General features: G+C 34.0%; 2 protein-coding genes across 10 annotated transcripts in view; both read right to left on the bottom strand.

The window, feature by feature from the left end:
* Positions 1-18,755, bottom strand: part of LOC120422344 (rhodanese domain-containing protein CG4456-like) — a 95,188-nt gene that overhangs the window by 1,142 nt on the left and 75,291 nt on the right. For 2 of the 9 annotated variants that reach the window (XR_005606113.2, XM_039585738.2), the window contains exons 1-2: positions 4,162-4,318; positions 55-211 (exon numbers count right to left, since the gene is read on the bottom strand). Coding sequence is in view for 8 of the 9 variants with exons in the window: in XM_039585738.2 (XP_039441672.1) it covers positions 55-211; positions 4,162-4,185 (181 nt within the window). In the remaining variant the exon portion in view is untranslated. Of the gene's footprint in view, positions 1-54; positions 212-4,016; positions 4,138-4,161; positions 4,329-4,919; positions 5,040-8,786; positions 8,810-13,614; positions 13,765-13,896; positions 14,033-18,755 lie in introns of those variants that run through there. The other 7 variants (XM_039585739.2, XM_039585740.2, XM_039585743.2 and 4 more) reach the window with 7 other exon arrangements.
* Positions 12,370-13,627, bottom strand: LOC120422343 (rhodanese domain-containing protein CG4456-like). Its single transcript, XM_052710764.1, has 4 exons — positions 13,387-13,627; positions 12,818-13,009; positions 12,598-12,757; positions 12,370-12,516 (listed from the first exon to the last, which is right to left on the bottom strand). The coding sequence occupies exons 1-4, from the start codon at positions 13,553-13,555 to the stop codon at positions 12,453-12,455; spliced, it is 585 nt and encodes a 194-aa protein (XP_052566724.1). The 5' UTR covers positions 13,556-13,627; the 3' UTR covers positions 12,370-12,452.

Raw genomic sequence — 18,755 nt, 5'->3', positions numbered from 1 at the left:
TTGTGTCGAGTCATTGAGTTCCCCCTTAAATTGGTGACGCAAAACTAAACTCACGTGGAATGTTGATGGCAGTCGGGATGGCCCCCGTTGAGGCGACCTCGTCCACGCCACGGACGTCAATCAGCAGCTTTTCCGGGTGGTTCGGCAGGTCCAGGACTTCCTCGTAGGTGGCGATCGACATGCTGTTGCCGGCGGTGAACAAGTTGGAGACCTGGCGGTGGCAATGCAAAAATTGGGACTGAATTAAAAATGGGCACTGGCGGCGGGTAAATAAATGGAAAGATAGCTTATCGGTTTCTTGTTTTTGGGGTTATTAGGTATATTTTTAGGGTGAGATAATGAGGATTCGATTTTTGTCGTTCCCTTCGAGGGAATGCTTTGAAATTGATTGATTCATGTGACCCTTGTTTTTTTGAATCGTTGTTGGGTGCATCTTATCAGCTTGTTGCAAATTGAGCATGATTTGCATTTTTTTGCACGCCTTTAGTCTCCTTTAGGCGTTTTTTTATTTGCAAAAAAAAAAATGCATTTTGAGCGCCCTAGGGCCTCCTGAATGCGTTATATCTTTTTCATGAAGGAGCAGCACAAATGGGCAACTTGACAAATTTGCAAATGCAAAGTTTTTTTTGGGCCCTGCTTAAATATTTTTATTTATTTTTTAAAGAACTTGTTAGTCGACGACTATCCTACAGCTAAGTCTGCTGCAGACCGTTGCAAATTCAGAGATTTCATTTCAATGAAAAAAGTGTTTCAAAATGCATTATACGCCTAGCCAGTTGTTCTGAATAATTTTTTTAAATATCAAAATATCTAAGTATTGACGAAAACAAATTTTGGCTGAAAATAAAAACAGTTTTTTCGGTACCCTAGAATTTCACAAACCATTAAATTATTGTAAACGAGCCCAAACATGCTAAATATGATTAAAAATGCAAAAAAAAGTTTTCAGTTGATTACACTTCTAGTTCTATTAAAATTTTGAAGGTTTTTGAAAAAAAAACTTTGTTTCCCCTGATTTTCCCTTTAGTTTAGAATTATTTTTAACATGGAATTTTAGTATTAAAAACCGCATTTTGTTTTTTCGCAAATAACATTTTAGACGTCAAATCTTTTATTTTTTGAAAATTAATGTGATGCATATTCCATTGCACAGTGATCCAGATCGCAAAATTAAGTGGAAAACGGATTTTCCGAAAAATAGTGAAGTTTTGGAGCTTTGGTGTCTTCAGAAGAGTTGTTGTAAATAAAAAGGGGCAACTTTTGGCTTGGTTGAAAATTAGGGTGGTTCACGATTAGGGTGATTTTGAAAATCTAACTTTTCAGGATTATTTTTGAGATTTTTTTTGTCTTCCAGAAAGTTGTTGAGCTTGTCAATTCAAGCAACTTTGTCCAAGACACCAAAATTTTATCTCGTAATCTACGCCGTCTACGACCAAATTTATAGAAAGCATCTGAGCAAACCTTAAAAAATCAGTTTTTTGAACGTGGCAATTCAGGGTTAAGGTTTAGAGGATAGTGATATCGGAGCACTTTTAGAGCTCTAAAAAACACACATTTTTATTTTTTGACAAGTCAATTTGGACTTAAGGATCAAAAGTTACAGCCATTTTAAGGTCAAAAAGATGCAAATTTAAAACTCAAATATCTCGAAAAGGCGCAAGCCAAATTTTAAGCGCCAGGTTGCATTTTGAAGAGGAGATCCAGCACTACAAACGCTGAAAAAATCTCAGAGGTGTTTTTTCTTTAAACTCGAGATATCTGCATTTGAAAAAGTCTAATTTTCAAGGGAAAACCATATGGGACCACCCTAACAAAATTCGAAAATTGTTCAAATATATGTTTTTCCATGTAATTTTGCCCGCTGAATTTTAATCTGCCTTCAGAATTGAGCTAAAGTGTCCAAAAATCGATTTTTGGTCATATTTTGGGTTTCCATGTAAAATTATCATTTAAACCCAAAATATGACCAAACATCAAGCAAAAAATAAAAATGTGTGTTTTTTAGAACTCTAAAAGTGCTCCGAATATCACTTTCCTCTAAACCTTAACCCTGAATTGCCACGTTCAAAAAACCGATTTTTTAAGGTTTGCTCAGATGCTTTCTATAAATTTGGTCGTAGAAGGCGTAGATTACGAGATAAAATTTTGGTGTCTTGGACAAAGTTGTTTGAATTGACAAGCTCAACAACTTTCTAGAAAACAAAAAAAAATCCCAAAAATAATCCTGAAAAGTTAGATTTTCAAATTCAACCTAATCGTGAACCACCCTAATTTTCAACCAAGCCAAAAGTTGCCCCTTTTTATTTACAACAACTCTTCTCAAGACACCAAAGCTCCAAAACTTCACTATTTTTCGGAAAATCCGTTTTCCACTTAATTTTGCGATCTGGACCACTGTGCATTGAAATGGTAAAAATCTAGCTTGCAATTGATTTTTTTATATTTTTTTTATTTTTCAGCTCCCCCCTTCGAGGGACAAAAATTTGAATAATATTTTTACGGCCTAAAAGTGCTCAGAATTTTAAACTTTTGATCAAAAACTTGCTCCACAAGTTGAATATTGTTTCATCAGCTTTTGATGAATATTCATCAGGTTCACATTTTTACACATTTTTTATATTACAGTCGACTCTCTGGCTGTCGATCTTCTCGATATCAATATTGCTCCTGCTGTCAATAAATTTTTCAGTCCCTTCAAGAAGCATGCTTTGATTTTTCGTTCTATAATTTGATAACTCCCGCTCTCGACGGTCCCTTCAATATCGACAACGAGAGAGTCCACTGTAATATTACTCAAAAAAGAGGGAATATTCAACCTACCAAATTTTCAACCTTCAAAAATTCAACTACTTTTTGCTTTGTAGGAGGTCAAATTAAAAAAAATCATTTTCCGAAAGATTATATCGCCTCTCCTCAGTGAGGAAGGCAAAAAGGTAATTTTAAGCAAAAATATTCAAGAAATAACATAAAATGGTTAAAATATTGCGACAATTCTGGCAAAACAATGCAATTGGCCAATGTCAAAGTTTGAACATTAACCTACGTGAGCAGGATAGACTCTTTGTTAACACTTCGACATTGCATTGGCCAATTTATTTCTTGGATTTTTTGTTAAAAAATCCTTAGGTCTCAAGTTGTTTTCTGATCGTTGAAATCTGGAACTACATTTGAAAAAGGCGCATGAGCATTTTGATTGGAACTTTTTTGCAAATTCCAAGGCAACAGGTGACTTTTTAAAAAAAGAATTAGGGGATGAATCTGGTTTTTTAAAATGGGTGTATTTTTCAATTGTAACCTACAACTTTGCTGAAGACACCAAATCGATAAGAAAATCCCTTCTCCAGATACTGATTTTCGAATTATTTGCATAGAATGTAGAACGTGTACGGAGAAACCAATGATGCAAAATTACTTATTTGGACTCAAGGAATCGACGGACAAAAGTTTCATCCAACTAAAAAAAAAAAATTAAACGAGTGCTGATGAGTCAACATAAGGTTCCCGATCAATATACATGCTTTGACCTTAATTTAACGTTTGATGTAGGTTTGATTTGAATTTTCCTTAGGTGGATGATTCAATATAACAATTCGTACGTCTCATGTTTACTCTGAGCAATACACATACCAAATTTATACACTCAACCCCCGGTGGTTGGTCACTTTTTCGTTTGACACTTTTTTAGTTTGTACCCCGTTGGTTGGTCAAAGTCAAGCTAAAAAGTGACGAACTGTCACTTTTTACACGGCGCTCACGCACACTATCAAAACAAACGTTTGGTAGTGCGTGTGAACTCCGTGTAAAAGGGGTGTCAAACTAAAAAGTGACCCCGTTCGTTTGACAACAGTTGGTGTCAAACCATCGGGGTTTGAGTGTATTTGATATTCATATAGGTTTTTATCTTTTGATCTGGTTTTGATGTGTTTTGCAATAATTGCTTTTTCGCGTTTGTTCATCCGTCTTTATTGGTTTATGTTTTTTTTTAAATCTTTTGATTATTTCAGAAACTTATTTACAGGCAGATTTACACTTAAGAAGCACCACAAATCACAACTATCTGATCATTTTTTATCTAAAAAAATTTGAGTTACACTAAAGCTTTCTCCAAATTTTTCCACTTTCTTCTCACACAGCAAAAAAACATCACTCAACAATATTTACCCAGTTAAGAAGTGCTGCACACATCAAACGGAATGCTGGTCGACTACTAAGGTGCAAGAAAGGTCAAGTAACGCGATGTCGCTGGGCTCAGTTGGAATGTACTACGTTCCGTTGCTTGGTTACAACTGAGGTGCCACCACAAAGCCTGCCGTGGGATCAGTCCAAGGCTTGAAATCCATCGGTTATACACGAAGCCTGCTTTGATGTGGTATATAGCGATGTGAAAATGTGTGTCTGGGTGTGATGCTCGCACACACCAACACTAGCCGCTAATTATCGCTGGAACCTATAAAGTGTTTCCTCGACGGCTTAATAGTGGTGACTTAATATTTAATGCTCGCTAGTCGTTCATCCATTTGAACCCAATTTTTTTGGTGAAAATTTAAAAAGAAGTTTTCAATTTTGTTTGCTTGCCTAACAAATATTAAAACAAACAATAAATAAACATGTTATTAGAAATTTTTATACATTTTAACAATAACTTTTTTTTAAGTTTTCAATCCAACTTATTTTAGACTAGATTTTTTCAAACAAATTTAAACATGATTCCAAAATTACAGCTCTTAACCCTTTTGAACAACTTCGTCGCAAAAGCAGCAAATTGAGGCAAAAACTCAAGAGAAGTAAATAACTTTCCGCACTCTCACGTGTCACGGTGAAATCGGGGTTTGATCTGCAGACCGGTTTTGTTTTTCTGCAAAGTCACCATGACTCGGCGTTTTAGACCGGCGGTGTGTAAATCCCCCCTTTTTATTTACCTTTTTATGTACACCAAATTCGCGGGAGTGTCCGAAGCTCGGTTAAATTTAGAACTGAAGACTGGTTAGTAAGAAGGAATGAAGATGCGAACAAAACAAGTGCCTCAAGAATTAGGGAAGTGAAACGGTCAAACGGGTCAAACGGGTTTTCACAGACTTCATTATGACTTGAAATTAAATTTGAGTCAGAGCTGATTTTTTTTTTATTTTTGATGGAACCTTGAGTTAGTGCTTTAGAATTATTTTTTTGCGGTTAACTGCTCTTGAGCAGTTCTCTACGGAATCGGTCTTTTTTCTTTAATTTTAATTTTTGTATTTTTTACCCGGCTGAAACTTTTTTGGTGCCTTCGGTATGCCCAAAGAAGCCATTTTGCAGCATTAGTTCGTTCATATATAATTTTCCATACAAATTTGGCAGCTGTCCATACAAAAATGATATGTAAAAATTCAAAAATCTGTATCTTTCGAAGGAATTTTTTGATCGATTTGGTGTCTTCGGCAAAGTTGTAGGTATGGATATGGACTACACTGAAAAAAAAAATTATACACGGTAAAAAAAATTATGATTTTTAATTTCACGTTTTCTCACTAAAGCTTGATTTGCAAAAAAACACTATTTTTTTATCATTTTTTGATATGTTATAGAGGACATTAAATGCCAACTTTTAAGAAATTTTCAGGATGGGCAAAAAATCTTTGACCGGGTCATGATTTTTTGAATCAATACAGATTTTTTCAAAAAATCGAAATATTGGTCGCAAAAATTTTTCAACTTCATTTTTCGATGTAAAATCGAATTTGCAATCAAAAAGTACTTCAGTGAATTTTTGATAAAGTGCACCGTTTTCTAGTTATAGCCATTTTTAGGTAACTTTTTTGAAAATAGTCGCAGTTTTTAATTTTTTTAAATTAGTGCCCATGTTTGCCGACCTTTGAAATTTTTTTTTTAAAGCTGAGAAAATTCTCTATATTTTGATTTATTGAACTTTGTTGATACGACCCGTAGTTGCTGAGATATTGCCATGCAAAGGTTAAAAAACAGGAAAATTGATGTTTTCTTAGTCTCACCCAAATAACCAACAATTTTCTAATGTCGATATCTCAGCATATAATGGTCCGATTTACAATGTTAAAATATGAAACATTCGTGAAATTTTCCGATCTTCTCGAAAAAAATATTTTCAAAAATTTAAAATCAAGACTAACATTTCAAACGGGCCAAACATTCAATATTACGTTTTTTTGAAATGTTAGTCTTGATTTTAAATTTTTGAAAATATTTTTTTTGAAAAGATCGGAAAATTTCACAAATGTTTCATATTTTAACATTGAAAATCGAACCATTAATTGCTGAGATATCGACATAAGAAAATGGTGGGTTCTTTGGGTGAGACTTAGAAAACATCAATTTTCTTGTTTTTAAACCTTTGCATGACAATATCTCAGCAACTATGTGTCGTATCAAAAAAGTTCAATAAAGCAAAATATAGAGAATTTTCTCAGCTTTTCAAAAATATGTTTTTCAAAGGTGGGCAAACATGTGCACTAATTTTAAAAAATGAAAAACTGCGACTATTTTCAAAAAAGTTACCTAAAAATGGCTATAACTTGAAAACGGTGCACTTTATCAAAAATTCACTGAAGTACTTTTTGATAGCAAATTCGATTTTACATCGAAAAATGAAGTTGAAAAATTTTGGCGACCAATATTTCGATTTTTTTTAAAAATCTGTATTGATTCAAAAAATCATAACTAGGTCAAAGATTTTTTGCCCATTCTGGAAATTTCTGAAAAGTTGGCATTTGATGTCCTCTAAAACATATCAAAAAATGAAAAAAATTAAAAATAGTGTTTTTTTGCAAATCAAGTTTTGGTGTCAAAAAGTGAAATTAAAAATCACAATTTTTTTTTTTACCGTGTTTTATTGTTTTTTCATTGTAGTCCATATCCATACCTACAACTTTGCCTAAGACACCAAATCGATCAAAAAAATCCTTCAAAAGATATAGATTTTTGAATTTTCACATATCATTTTTGTATGGACAGCTGCCAAATTTGTATGGAAAATTAATGAACGAACTAATGATGCAAAATGGCTTCTTTGGGCATACCGAAGGCACCAAAAAAGTTTCAGCTGGATTAAAAAATACAAACAAAAAAATCGAATGACCGAAATCTCAGAGAATTGCTCTGACTTTATTGCATAAAATCAATAAATGTATAATGTAGGCAAAACGGAAAATATCCAATTGGGTTCTAAAATTAGGCTTAAATTTGTGATGTAATTGTTCACAGCGATAAAGCTTTTCTAAGTACATTTAAAATGAAATTTTTAAATCATTTTTTTTTAAATTAAATTCGTGGCCCTTCTTGACAGTTCGTTGCAAGGGGACCATAGTTGATCCATCGAAAAAATGTTGTCTTGTTTATTTTTTTTTGCATTAAAATGAAAAAAAAAAATTATCAAAAATGGTGTTTAATCGTGTTTTTACCGTTGTACATAAAAATTGACATTGGGCTTTTGGACCCTATTGCAGCAATCTAAGAAACTTAAGGAAGATAAAGAAGATTTTTTTTTAGTAATGGCCCAGTGACACAAGCAACTAGCAAACAGTAACAGTTAATCGTTTCTGCTACAAACTCAGTTGATTGATAAGAAATTGCTTACGATTCAAAACCTTGTGATAAGATTCGGGGTTTAACTCTAAATGTGGTTTGCTTCAACATTTCCCTGATAACAAGCCTTTTGTAGGGCAAAACATTAATCTTAAAGAATGTTCCATACACACTTTGGAGAAAAATCGTTCGGCCCTGTCATTTATTTTTTTAATTCAAGGTGCACGTGTTTCTGGGGACCTCAAAGTTCATGCTTCCCCTCGAGTTGAGCCTGCGCAGTCATTTTTGTCATTTTTGCAGGTCATTGTGAAAATATCTCGAGTTTGAAGAAAAACACCCCTGAGATGTTTAAGCGTTTGTAGTGCTAGGGGACCAGCCATAAACCTCGTGGACACTTTTTTGAAATCTCAGACGCCCCCTCCCCCCTCTCGTGGACAATTTCCATACAAAACAATCTTTTTTGTATGGAGCGTGGACAATCAATGACCCCGCCCTCCCCCTAAGATGTCCACGTGGTTTATGGATGGTCCCTAGATTTCCTCTTTCAAATGCAAACTGGCGCTTAAAATTTGGCCTGCGTCTTTTTGAGTTATTTATGTTTAAAATTTTCATCTTTTTCTTAAAACTAACTATTGACTCTTTAGTCCACATTGATTTGTAAAAAAAAGTAGCTCCAAAAGTGCCCCGAACATCACTTTCATCTAAAAGTTAACCCTGCATTGCTACGTTCAAAAACTATTTCTTGAAGGTTTACTTAGATGCTGTAGGGCAGCGAATGACCAAGAAGGTTAAAGCTGCCAGAAATAAATGAATTAACAACAACAACTTAGATGCTTTCTCTAAATTTGGTCGTAGAAGGCGTAGGAGAACAGCATCTAATTGGGTACTAAACTGCCCATGTTCGCATAAATGTCCCATATGCATTTTTGTCAATTTTGACATAGATATTGGAATAGCTTCGTTGGTTGTGTTACTTTAAGCTACACTAATAATATTTGTCCCGCCCGTGTGGATCAATCGGACCGCGCACTGGACTCCAATCCAGAGGTAGCCGGTTCGAATCCCGCGGCGGGCGCTCTAAAATTCTTTGTGTAAATATGGGTATTCGGCGCCGTCGCTCCGTGCCATACTTTCATACACTTAGGAGCCCAGGGCGGCGAAGTCCTTGTAGATAAAAAGGAAGACACTAGTGGTTGGTACTAGCAATGGTGGCCGACAGCTATAAAGTCAACTTCGTTAATAATATTTACCACTTTGTTCCAGAAATTCAGTAATCAACGACAAATTTGTTTGTTCCACCTGAAAAATGTTCAAATATGAGTCCCATCGTGATAATGTTCAAAAACCAGTCCCTCAACAAAATATTTTGTCTTGAACATACCTTTCGGATTCTCCACTCTTTTGAACATAGTCATCAATTATACAGACTGGCCATCCTGAAGGGTTTTCATCCATTTTACGATCACACAAATCTCCCAAATGACTGATTAATTCATTTTGAAAAAAAAATGTAATTTTTCTCCATTTTCCGCTCAAAAGTTTTTTTACTACTGGGGTTACCTAGGCAGCATGCTGCGATCGTGCTGGTTTGCGTTCATATTGATGCACTATGTAGAAAATGTTCACATATCAGGTACCATCCTGCGTACTTTTTCAAATTGAAAGAGAAAAATCAAGACTAATTTCTACAAAAACTTATCAAAAGCATAAACAAGAGCATGTTTGAGAACTATGTTGAATGAACTTTTAGTATAATTATTGTATATTGAAAATTTATGAGAAAATGTTTTTAAAAGTTCCAAGCTCGTTTTCTCAACTTGTTGAAAATGCATATGGGACATTTATGCGATCATGGGCAGTAAAGCCCTTTGTAAATTTTTATGTACAACGGTAAAAAAACAGGATTTAAAACAATTTCTGATCACTTTTTTTCATTTTAGCGCAAAAAAAATATTGACAAGACACATTTTTTTCGATGGATCAACTATGGTCCCTTTGGAACGAGCTGTCAAGTAGGACCTTTTCTGTCAAGAAGGGCCGTGAAGTAAATTTTTCAAAGTTTAATTAAAAATCCATTTTAAATCCTTTGCGGTCGTTCAAACGATCATTGTACTCAGAAAAATAAGCTTTATTGCTGTGAACAATAATATCAAAAATTTAAGCTTAATTTTAGGACCCGATTCAATCGTGCCTCTAATCTGGCCATATTAGCACTTTGACGTTCAATTAGGCTGATGCAATCAAGGATGCAATTATTTTTTAAAGTTTTTGTCCCTCGGCTCTGGTCGAGGGAGGGGGGGATGACAGAAAAAAAAATATAAATATTGAAATAACAAGCCATAGTTTGCATGGCAAAAGTGTTTTAAAATGCATTTTATACTAATTCAGTTGTGTTTTTCAAAAAAATGTAAATTTTAACGAAAACACAAATTTTAGCAAAAACAAAAAAAATTGCCATAATAAACATCGAAAATTTTCAAAAATTCAAAAGATTTTTAATTGACCCAAACATGCTAAAAATGATTCTTAACGTAGGGGAATGCGTTTTAAGTTGATTTCAGCTGAATGCACTTAAATTTCCATTAAAATTTTGAAGCTCTTTGATAATTTTTTTTTGCTTCCTGATTTTTTGGGCCAACTTTGAAGGAGGAAGAAACAAAAACTTTTTATAAAATTTGTACCAAAATTTGTGAAATCGAGTGCTTACTAGCAAGCAAGTTTCTATATATAGTTTTGAAAAATAAGTTTTCTAAACAGTGAAAATCTGCTAATTGGGTCCTAAAATTAAGCTTAAATTTGTAATATTATTGTTCACAACGATAAAGCATATTTTTCTGAGTACAATGACACTTTGTATGACCACAAAGGATTTGAAAATGATTTTTAAATCAATATTAAAAAATTAACTTCGCGGCCCATCATGACAGAAAAGGTTCTGCTTGACAGCTTGTTCCAAGGGGACCATAGTTGATTTTATCGAAAAAATGTTGTCTTGTCAAAAAGTGATCAGAAATGGTTTTAAATCGTGTTATTTTTTATAAATATAAAATAAAAAATAAACATAAAATATACATATAAAACCCGATTTAATATCACCAGAGGTGAAATAGAGCCTTTCTTAAAAAATGATGAAACTCCGAGAAATAAATTGGTGCAATTATTTTTTAAAAAACATAATGATACCATCCAGTGAAAATTTTACCTAAAGCTTCGAATCTTTTAAGGCTAAACCTCAAATGCCATTTTTTTTAATTTCAGAAGTACATTATTTGTCGCAAGACATTTAAATTTAATTAAGAAAAACTTATTGGATTGACATTATTAGAAAAAAAATAAAGGGTACTCAGTCTATAATGTTAGTCTATGATTAACTTAAAAAAATATGTATCGCTATTGCACTTTGTCGATCAATTATGAGAAGCCAGAAAGAACACTTTCACGCGCAGCGTAAAAGCGCTGGCGTTGAAGCTTCGACTTGACGACTTGTCGAGCTTTCGTGCGAGAACAAGCCGGGACTTCGAATTTGATGTTCAGTATATGATTTTGTATAAATCCAAAAATTTAATAGGAAAAAATAGGGTAAAAATAAGACGAAAAACACTAAAATCGCTATATCTCTGGAAATACATTTTGGAAAAGCTTCAAATTTTGGGCCCAAACAGTTTATGGCGCATGTTTTCGAATGGCTTTTTGTTTGAAACTGAATTCTTTAAATTTGATAGTGTTATCTGTAAAATAGTCCAAAAAATACCTCTAAAAATGGCTTTGACCACATTTACTGGTCGAAAATTGTGAATCGAAAAATAAAATGTTCGTCTCCGACCCCACGGCTACAGATCTGGCTTTTAAAAATTGTGGGTTTTACGAGCGGTTTTCCAGTGATGGAAGACACAAATTTTTAAGAGCGGATACAGACATCGGCCATGTATTTCAGAAAAAGAGCTCTCAAAAATCAGACTTTGAGTTCCGGGTTTCGGGCCAAAATTCAATCGAAAGAGCGCATCTAAACCTTCAATTTAGTAATAGGATTTTTTCCTGGGACGAATCCTCGCCGTGCACGATTTTTTTTTAGATTTCTGAAAAAAGCGTTTTTCCAAAAGCAAACCTTAAACCTTTCTTTTGTAAGAAAGGCAAAAATGTAGGAACCTATTAGATTGTAGCGAGTGCTTAACCTGCTAAACAGATGAGAATTTCCCCTAGATTGCGAGATAAAATTGTGGTGTCTTCGACAAAGTTGCTTGGATTGGCAAGCCCAACAATTTTCTAGAAGACAAAAAATCCCAAAAATATTCCGTTGTAATAACGTGGTCTAAATCCAGGCTTCCTCGGGGCTAACCCCTTAAATCAAAGATTTACCCAAAACTAAGCTAAATTACAAAGTTAAGCTCATTCTGACCACGGGAACCCCTCCGCCATCGCCAACAAATTCAAATTCAATGAAGATCTTAGTTCCGAGAATTGGTAAGAATTGGATAGTTATTGCGCCTTCCACAGTAAAACACTGAAGCAGTTGCTTTTCTCCATACATTTTGCCAATTTTTCCCATACAAATTCAATGGCTTAGAGGGAGGGGTTCCCGTGGTCAGAAAGAGCTCAAATTTGGAATTTAGCCTATAGGTTATGGGCCTATAGTTATGGGTTTATCTTTGATTCCAGGGGGTAGCCCCGAGCAAGCCCGGATTTGGACCACCCTAATGTCCTCTAATTCGAATACCCGCTAATTCGAACGTAATTCGGAACATAGAAAAGTTATATTGGTTAGAATAGGTAGGTAGTTTCATTTTGAACGAGTAAAAAGTCTTAAAATTTGTTAAGCAGTCTGAATCAAAGACATTTTATACAAACACCTGAACTGTTTATTCTCACTCAATCTCAGACATTTTTAATCTAATGCAATCGATCCGCGGGAGAATTCCTTACTCCAGTGGCAGTCCGTTCTTTTCCGCGTACTCCAACCAGGAACCGACATAGTTCTTCACACTGTAATTATAGGTTAGAAAAAAAAGAAACACACAAATTACGTGACATAATGCTATAAATAATTCAACCTGAGAGACTCACTTCTTGAAGCCCAGCTTGTCGGCCTCGTTGGCGGCCATTCCAGCACGCACTCCCGACCGGCAGCTGAAGATGATGGGATCGCTTTCGGCGGGCTTCTTACGGCCGTACTTGGCCTGGAACGCCTCCGGGGACAGTTTCAGCTCATCGGCGACGGTTTTCACTGGAAATTTTGATTTGAGCTTTTAAATTTAATCGATAAAAAGTGTATTTTGGAACATACGAGGAATATTGATGCTCGTCGGGATCACTCCGGTGGCGGCCAGCTCCTCCGGATTGCGGACGTCCACCAGCAGCTTCTCGGGGTGGTTCGGCAGGTCGACGATCTCATCGTAGGATGCCACCAGCTTCGGGTCGATGCAGGACTTGTCGAATTTGTTCACCGAACAGTCGCCGCCATGGCAACGCCGAACGCCTACGAGCAGAACCAAGGCCAACGTTGATAGCGACATCAGGGCAGAGAAACGGGACGCCATGATTTGTTTGTTAAGGAGTAGCTTGGCTTGTGTGTGCTGGTGTCTCTTCACCTCGAACGATCGAGTGCAACTGAACCGTGCAGACTCGGTGAAGGTTTATTTATTTAATCAGGATCAACGTGACTAGTTTTGTTTTTAGGGGATTCGCATTCGGAAGATTAATTTTCAGAGAAATTGCTAAACCTGTTTGTCTATCTTGAATCAGGATGACTTGCCAAAGTTTGCGATCCATCAAAACAAAAACTAAAATCCATCAAAATAAATGAACCTTCATCATCCCGAGTTAAAAAAAAAAATCCTAGCGATGTCAACTTACCGCCTACTGAGGAGTTCAGTGCCGCTCTCACTCGATCGGATCCCAGCAAGCTGCCGCTACAGCGGATGCCGGCCAACTTTGTGACATTGACAGTGAAGTGTCGGCGGACCAATTGGGCGGCGGGCCCGGCCCGCAACATCAGTCTTAATCCGGCGAGGGAGGCGTTCATCTTATCACAGATTTTGGTTGAGGACTGCGCGAGTCGGATCGACTTTGGTATTTATTTACCTTCACGATGAACTGGTGGGGTTTGAGACGGTTATGCAACCATGGAGCGAGAGGAGGGTTTATGATTGTGTGGCCGACGTACACAATACACACGTGTTATGTTTTGGGAGTTCTTGACGTTCTACGCATGTACTCTGTAACTTGTTGAATCTGTTTTGGTTTGTTTTTATATGGGACAATTTTACTTATTTACTCTTTGCTATGATTGTTCACTTCAGATATATACGTTTCGATGGCTTTTCTTAATTGTTGAATAAACTCTTAAATAATATTTTCACTTACCTAAATAAATGGAAAAATATGATCCTCAGAACTGTAAACGGTGAACTGTAAGGAATAACTAAACCGATACAAGTAACAAAGTACCTATATTTTTGTGTGTGCGTTTGTCTGTGTTCAACGAAGCACACAGATTGACGTTTTCTGACGCGATTGCTCCAAATCCGAACTGCTAGAATCAAGCAAAAGCTTCGTCTTTGAATCTCAGCAGCGAACACGATTTGTATGTTTGAAAACATTTTTTTTTTTGCAATTCCGCTGTGAAACAACTGTTCCTGTCCTTCTGGAGAAACGAAACGGGCTACTTTTCCCTACCACAAATAACAGAATGGAAAATTAATACCTTTCAATACTTTCAATGGGTGCTGAAAAGTTGAACTTTTCAACACTTTTGTCGAAAAGTAACATTTTTCAATATTTTTTGTTTCGAACGGTGAATTTACTTATCATATGGATGATAGACATAAAATTCCATTCAAAAAGCGTTTTTCGGAATTGCAAAAAAAATTGTAAGCATGATTTTTTTAGCACTCGTAGTATTTATCCAACTCGGTAAACCTCGGTGGATAAATGTACGACTTGTGCTGAAAAAATCAGCTTTTTCAAACTTGTTGCATAAACTACAATTTTGCAATTCCGTCTTGAAACTATTTACTAGAGGTGGGCAAAACCGCTCTTTTTAAGGAGCCGCTCATTTTCGTTCGCTCATTAAAAAGAACCGCTCTTTTGAACGGCTCTTTCGCTCTTTTTCAAAGTTTGGATAAAAATGTTTTTTTGAAGAATCGTGTGATTTTATAAGTTATTTCACATTGGACTTTTACATTTTTTTTGATAAAACAAATTAAAACTGAAAACGAGAAGATGCCCTTGGAAATCATAGGTCTTGGTGGTCTATTTGTCAAGATTTCTACTCGAACCTAAACATTCGAATAATTGAATGGCATCCGAACTTAAATCTAGGATGCTGGAAAAATAGTTTTTGCAATTCCGTCGTAAACAACTTACTTTTCCTGTCATTCTTGAACGACGAAATAGCCTACTTTTCTGTACCAAAAATAATAGAATCGAATAGCAACACTTTTCAAAATAAATGCTGAAAAGTTCTACTTTTCAGCACTGAAATGGGTGCTGAAAAGTTGAACTTTTCAGCACTTGTTTCGAAAAGTAATACTTTTCAACATTTTTTTGATTTAAACGATTTATTGACAAAATACATGAAAATTCGACTTAAAATTTTTCTCAATGGGTGTTTTTCGAAATTGCAAAAAATGTTGTATGGAACTCGTTGCAAAACTTGATTTTTTCAGCACTCGTCGTATTTATCCAACTCGGTGAACCTCGTTGGATAAATGTACGACTCGTGCTGAAAAAATCCTCTTTTTGCAACTTGTTGCATAAACTACTATTTTAATTGCGTTTATTTCTGCAAGAATTGAACTAATGCTGATGTTTTATTCGAAGAAAATATTATGTGAACTCTTTTCAACATTCTGATTTAATCGATAAAGTCTATAAACGCTAAAGTTTAATCGGACAAAAGGGTTTCTTTTTTCAAAAATCTCTAAACTATTCAGTAGATTTTTGGTAATATTTTACAAATTATGCAATTTGAAATGCTCAAATTCGTATTCTGGTAATACTTTTTAATTTTTTTTAATTTTTTTTTTCATTTTGTTTCGACTATCATATTGAATAATTCTTTTTCTTTTGAGATAAATTTTTATTAGCATTGAAATATTTGAAATTGCATTCAATAAATTATATTTATAACATAAATCATGCCATCTTGAAACGGTTCTTTCAAAAGACTGAAGTTTAAAAAGAACCGCGGTTCTTTTTTTCTGAGCCACGGTTCGTTCGCTCTTTTTAGTGAACCGGCTCTTTGAGCGGCTCGATCTTTTTTTGCCCACCTCTACCATTTACCTTTCCTGTCATTCTCGTGCGACGAAACGGTCTACTTTTCTCTACCAAAAATAACAGAATGGAACATTAATACCTTTCAATATCAGTGCTGAAAAGTTCTACTTTTCAGCACTGAAATGGATGCTGAAAAGTTTAAATTTTCAGCACTAGTATCGAAAAGTACAATTTATCAATATTTTACTTTCGGTGTATTTACTTAACACATTGATGTTTGACATAATATTCCATTAAAATGCGTTTTTCGGAATTGCAAAAAATGTTGGGAGCAACTCTTTGCAAAACTTGTTTTTTTCAGCACTCGTTTTATTTATCCAACTCGTTAAACCTCGTTAGATAATTGTACGACTCGCGCTGAAAAAAAAAACAATTATTTGCAACTGGTTGCATAAACTACTTTTTTTATTTATTGAAAAAGTACAAACAAAACTTATTCTATTTTCGTTATTATACAAAATTGCACATTTTAACTTTTGGTAATTTTCAATGAACTTTCAATGAAATTATTTGTGATATTTGTGAAGCATAAATCCAGAACAGAAAAGAGAAAAACTTTCATAATATGCTAAAAACATAACAAATTCAGTTAAAAATACAAGAATTAGGAAACAAAATTAAGCAAGAGAATAATTCTTTAGAATTTTATTTTTTTTCTAGATTTTTAATTTTATATTTTTTTAATCAGGATATAACTTTGTCCGTGCTATTTTGAATCATTAGTGTACAAGGCTCCATTTTACGGGCTGGTCATACAAAATGGGCATTGGAGAATTCGAAAATCTGTAACGAGACGGGATTTCCAGATCGATTAAGTGCAGGCCTGCCCAACGTCCGGCCCGTGAAGCCATTTCATCCGGCCCGCGACGGCTTTTTAAAACAGTTCTGCGACTGGCCCTTAAGGCTGTTCTTGAAATATTGAATAAATAAGTTCAGTGTCCAAATTTTTAATAAATAGGTTTGGAATCTAATTTCAATTAGCAGCATAAAGTTTTATTTACGCTTCAGAAATAAAATGTTGATAATTCTACTTTTTATTTGAATTTTGCTTATAAATGCATAAATGTATTTTTAAAAATCTTATTTTTTTTATCAAATTTTAACACTCTTCATGTTTGAATATAATTCTTATCATTTCTATATTGATATTTTCAGAATCTATTAATAAACTGAAAAAAGGTCCAAGAAACAAATGTAAAAGTGTGAAATATCTATACAATAAAAACTTGGATTGTTGTCTACAAATGTACAGAAAGACACTAAATTTAATTTTATTTTAATCAGTTTTTACTGTTTTTCTTGATTAATTGAATTAATGAGTGGGAAAGCAATTACGTATTTTTTCAAAACGATTTTTCAGTGATATAGTTTCGATTGAAAAAAGAGGTTAAAAAGCAAATGGATCATATCTAAAATGAAGTTTGCTGCAATTATTTTTAAACTTAAAAAAAAAACTCAAAATGAGTCAAGAAATCAGGGAGCAACACTATATCTTTTTTTCAGAAACTTCGAAATTCAAAGAATAAAGAAATGAAAACTATTCAATATATATTTTTCTAAACTGTTCAAACCTTTCTGTTTTTAAAATAACTTTAAAATATTTTGTTAAATATTTAAAGGTGAACAACAACGCAAAACTATTTTTTTTTTTTAAATTTGCATCAAAATTTTGCTTCGAAATTTTTTTACATTTTTGTGTTAATGAAATTAAACTTTAGGAAACTTGCAACGACTATGTGAATGTAAAATGTGAATGTTTTTCAAAAGTAAATGATATTTAATTGTAAAAAATTCAAAATAAAAATAAATCAATACCAATTTTTGAAAGTTATTTTATATTTCTTTCTTAAAATCAAAATATATTGATCATATTTGCAACACTTTTTATTCATTTGTTTATTTACTAAAAAAATTAAAAATTTCATGAGAAAAAAAACCTTAACTTTTTCAACTATTATCAAACATTACTTCCGGCCCGACACAGCTTCAGAAATCTCAAATCTGGCCCGCAGGGCCAAAAGGTTGGGCACCCCTGATTTAGTGTCTTGGGCAAATTACCAAAAGACGTATTTTTGAAATAATTCGATTTTTTAAATATAATTTTAAGTACCGTCATCAGGGGTGACATTGGGTCTAGGGGGTGAGATTGGGTCATACAAAAATGCTGAAATTTGTAGACCCAATGTCACCCCGACACCCAATGTCACCCTTGATGACGGTACTAAAAAAGGCATATTTTGCCTCAGAGTTAAAGTCGATGCGAAATTTGGTTCCAGAGATAAGAATTTTAGAAGAAATGGTGATTATTGGAAATCACTCGGAAATAATTGGTTTGATTTTCAATGTTAAAAATGAAATTTTTGCTGAATTTTCAGCTTTTCAATTTCAAAAATGGCTTTAAGTACTTATTTTTAAACCAATAGTTTCCGAGAAACCGCGAGTTTAAAAAAATGAGGACAAATTAGATGGCATTGAGAAAAAAACAATTTTCACATAATTTAAACTGTTAAGAGGAAGAATCTAAATAAAAAATCATTCATAAAGTTGCATAAAATTGAAAATTTTCGAGAAAAAACAACATTTTTTTTATTGAAAACGGTTTACTTTATCAAAAAATGCGTAAAGTCATTTTCGATTGCAAATTTGATTTTGCATCTGAAATTTTTTTTTGATTTTTTGGCAATATTTCATGTTAAAAAAATCACGATTTTCGATCAGGTAACTAACTCCTTCTCAAGACTCAAGATACAGATTTTTGAATACATATTCACATGCCAATTTTATATGACTAATGGATGAAGTTTCAATCAAATACAAAATTACAAAAAAAGTCGATTTGCCAAAAAAGTGGAGAATCACGCGAGAGATGGAGAACTTAGTTTTAAAAACAAAAGTTTATCAAAAATTTCGCTGAAGAAAGTAAAAATAACAACAAAATCGAAAAA

This window comes from Culex pipiens, chromosome 3 (genome assembly GCF_016801865.2).
Source record: "Culex pipiens pallens isolate TS chromosome 3, TS_CPP_V2, whole genome shotgun sequence".
Classification (NCBI taxonomy): domain Eukaryota; kingdom Metazoa; phylum Arthropoda; class Insecta; order Diptera; family Culicidae; genus Culex; species Culex pipiens.
The sequence above is the reverse complement of the archived record's forward strand: the minus strand, read 5'-3'. Positions and strand labels throughout refer to the sequence as shown.

What these genes read in the sequence shown, in the direction of transcription:
- LOC120422343 (XM_052710764.1), bottom strand. Translation starts at nt 13,555, where the DNA reads ATGAACGCCTCCCTCGCCGGATTAAGACTGATGTTGCGGGCCGGGCCC. An exon ending in ACTGAACTCCTCAGTAGGCG is followed by an intron (nt 13,010 to 13,386) that starts GTAAGTTGACAT and finishes TTCTGCTCGTAG; the next exon opens with GCGTTCGGCGTTGCCATGGC. An exon ending in GACGAGCATCAATATTCCTC is followed by an intron (nt 12,758 to 12,817) that starts GTATGTTCCAAA and finishes CAAAATTTCCAG; the next exon opens with TGAAAACCGTCGCCGATGAG.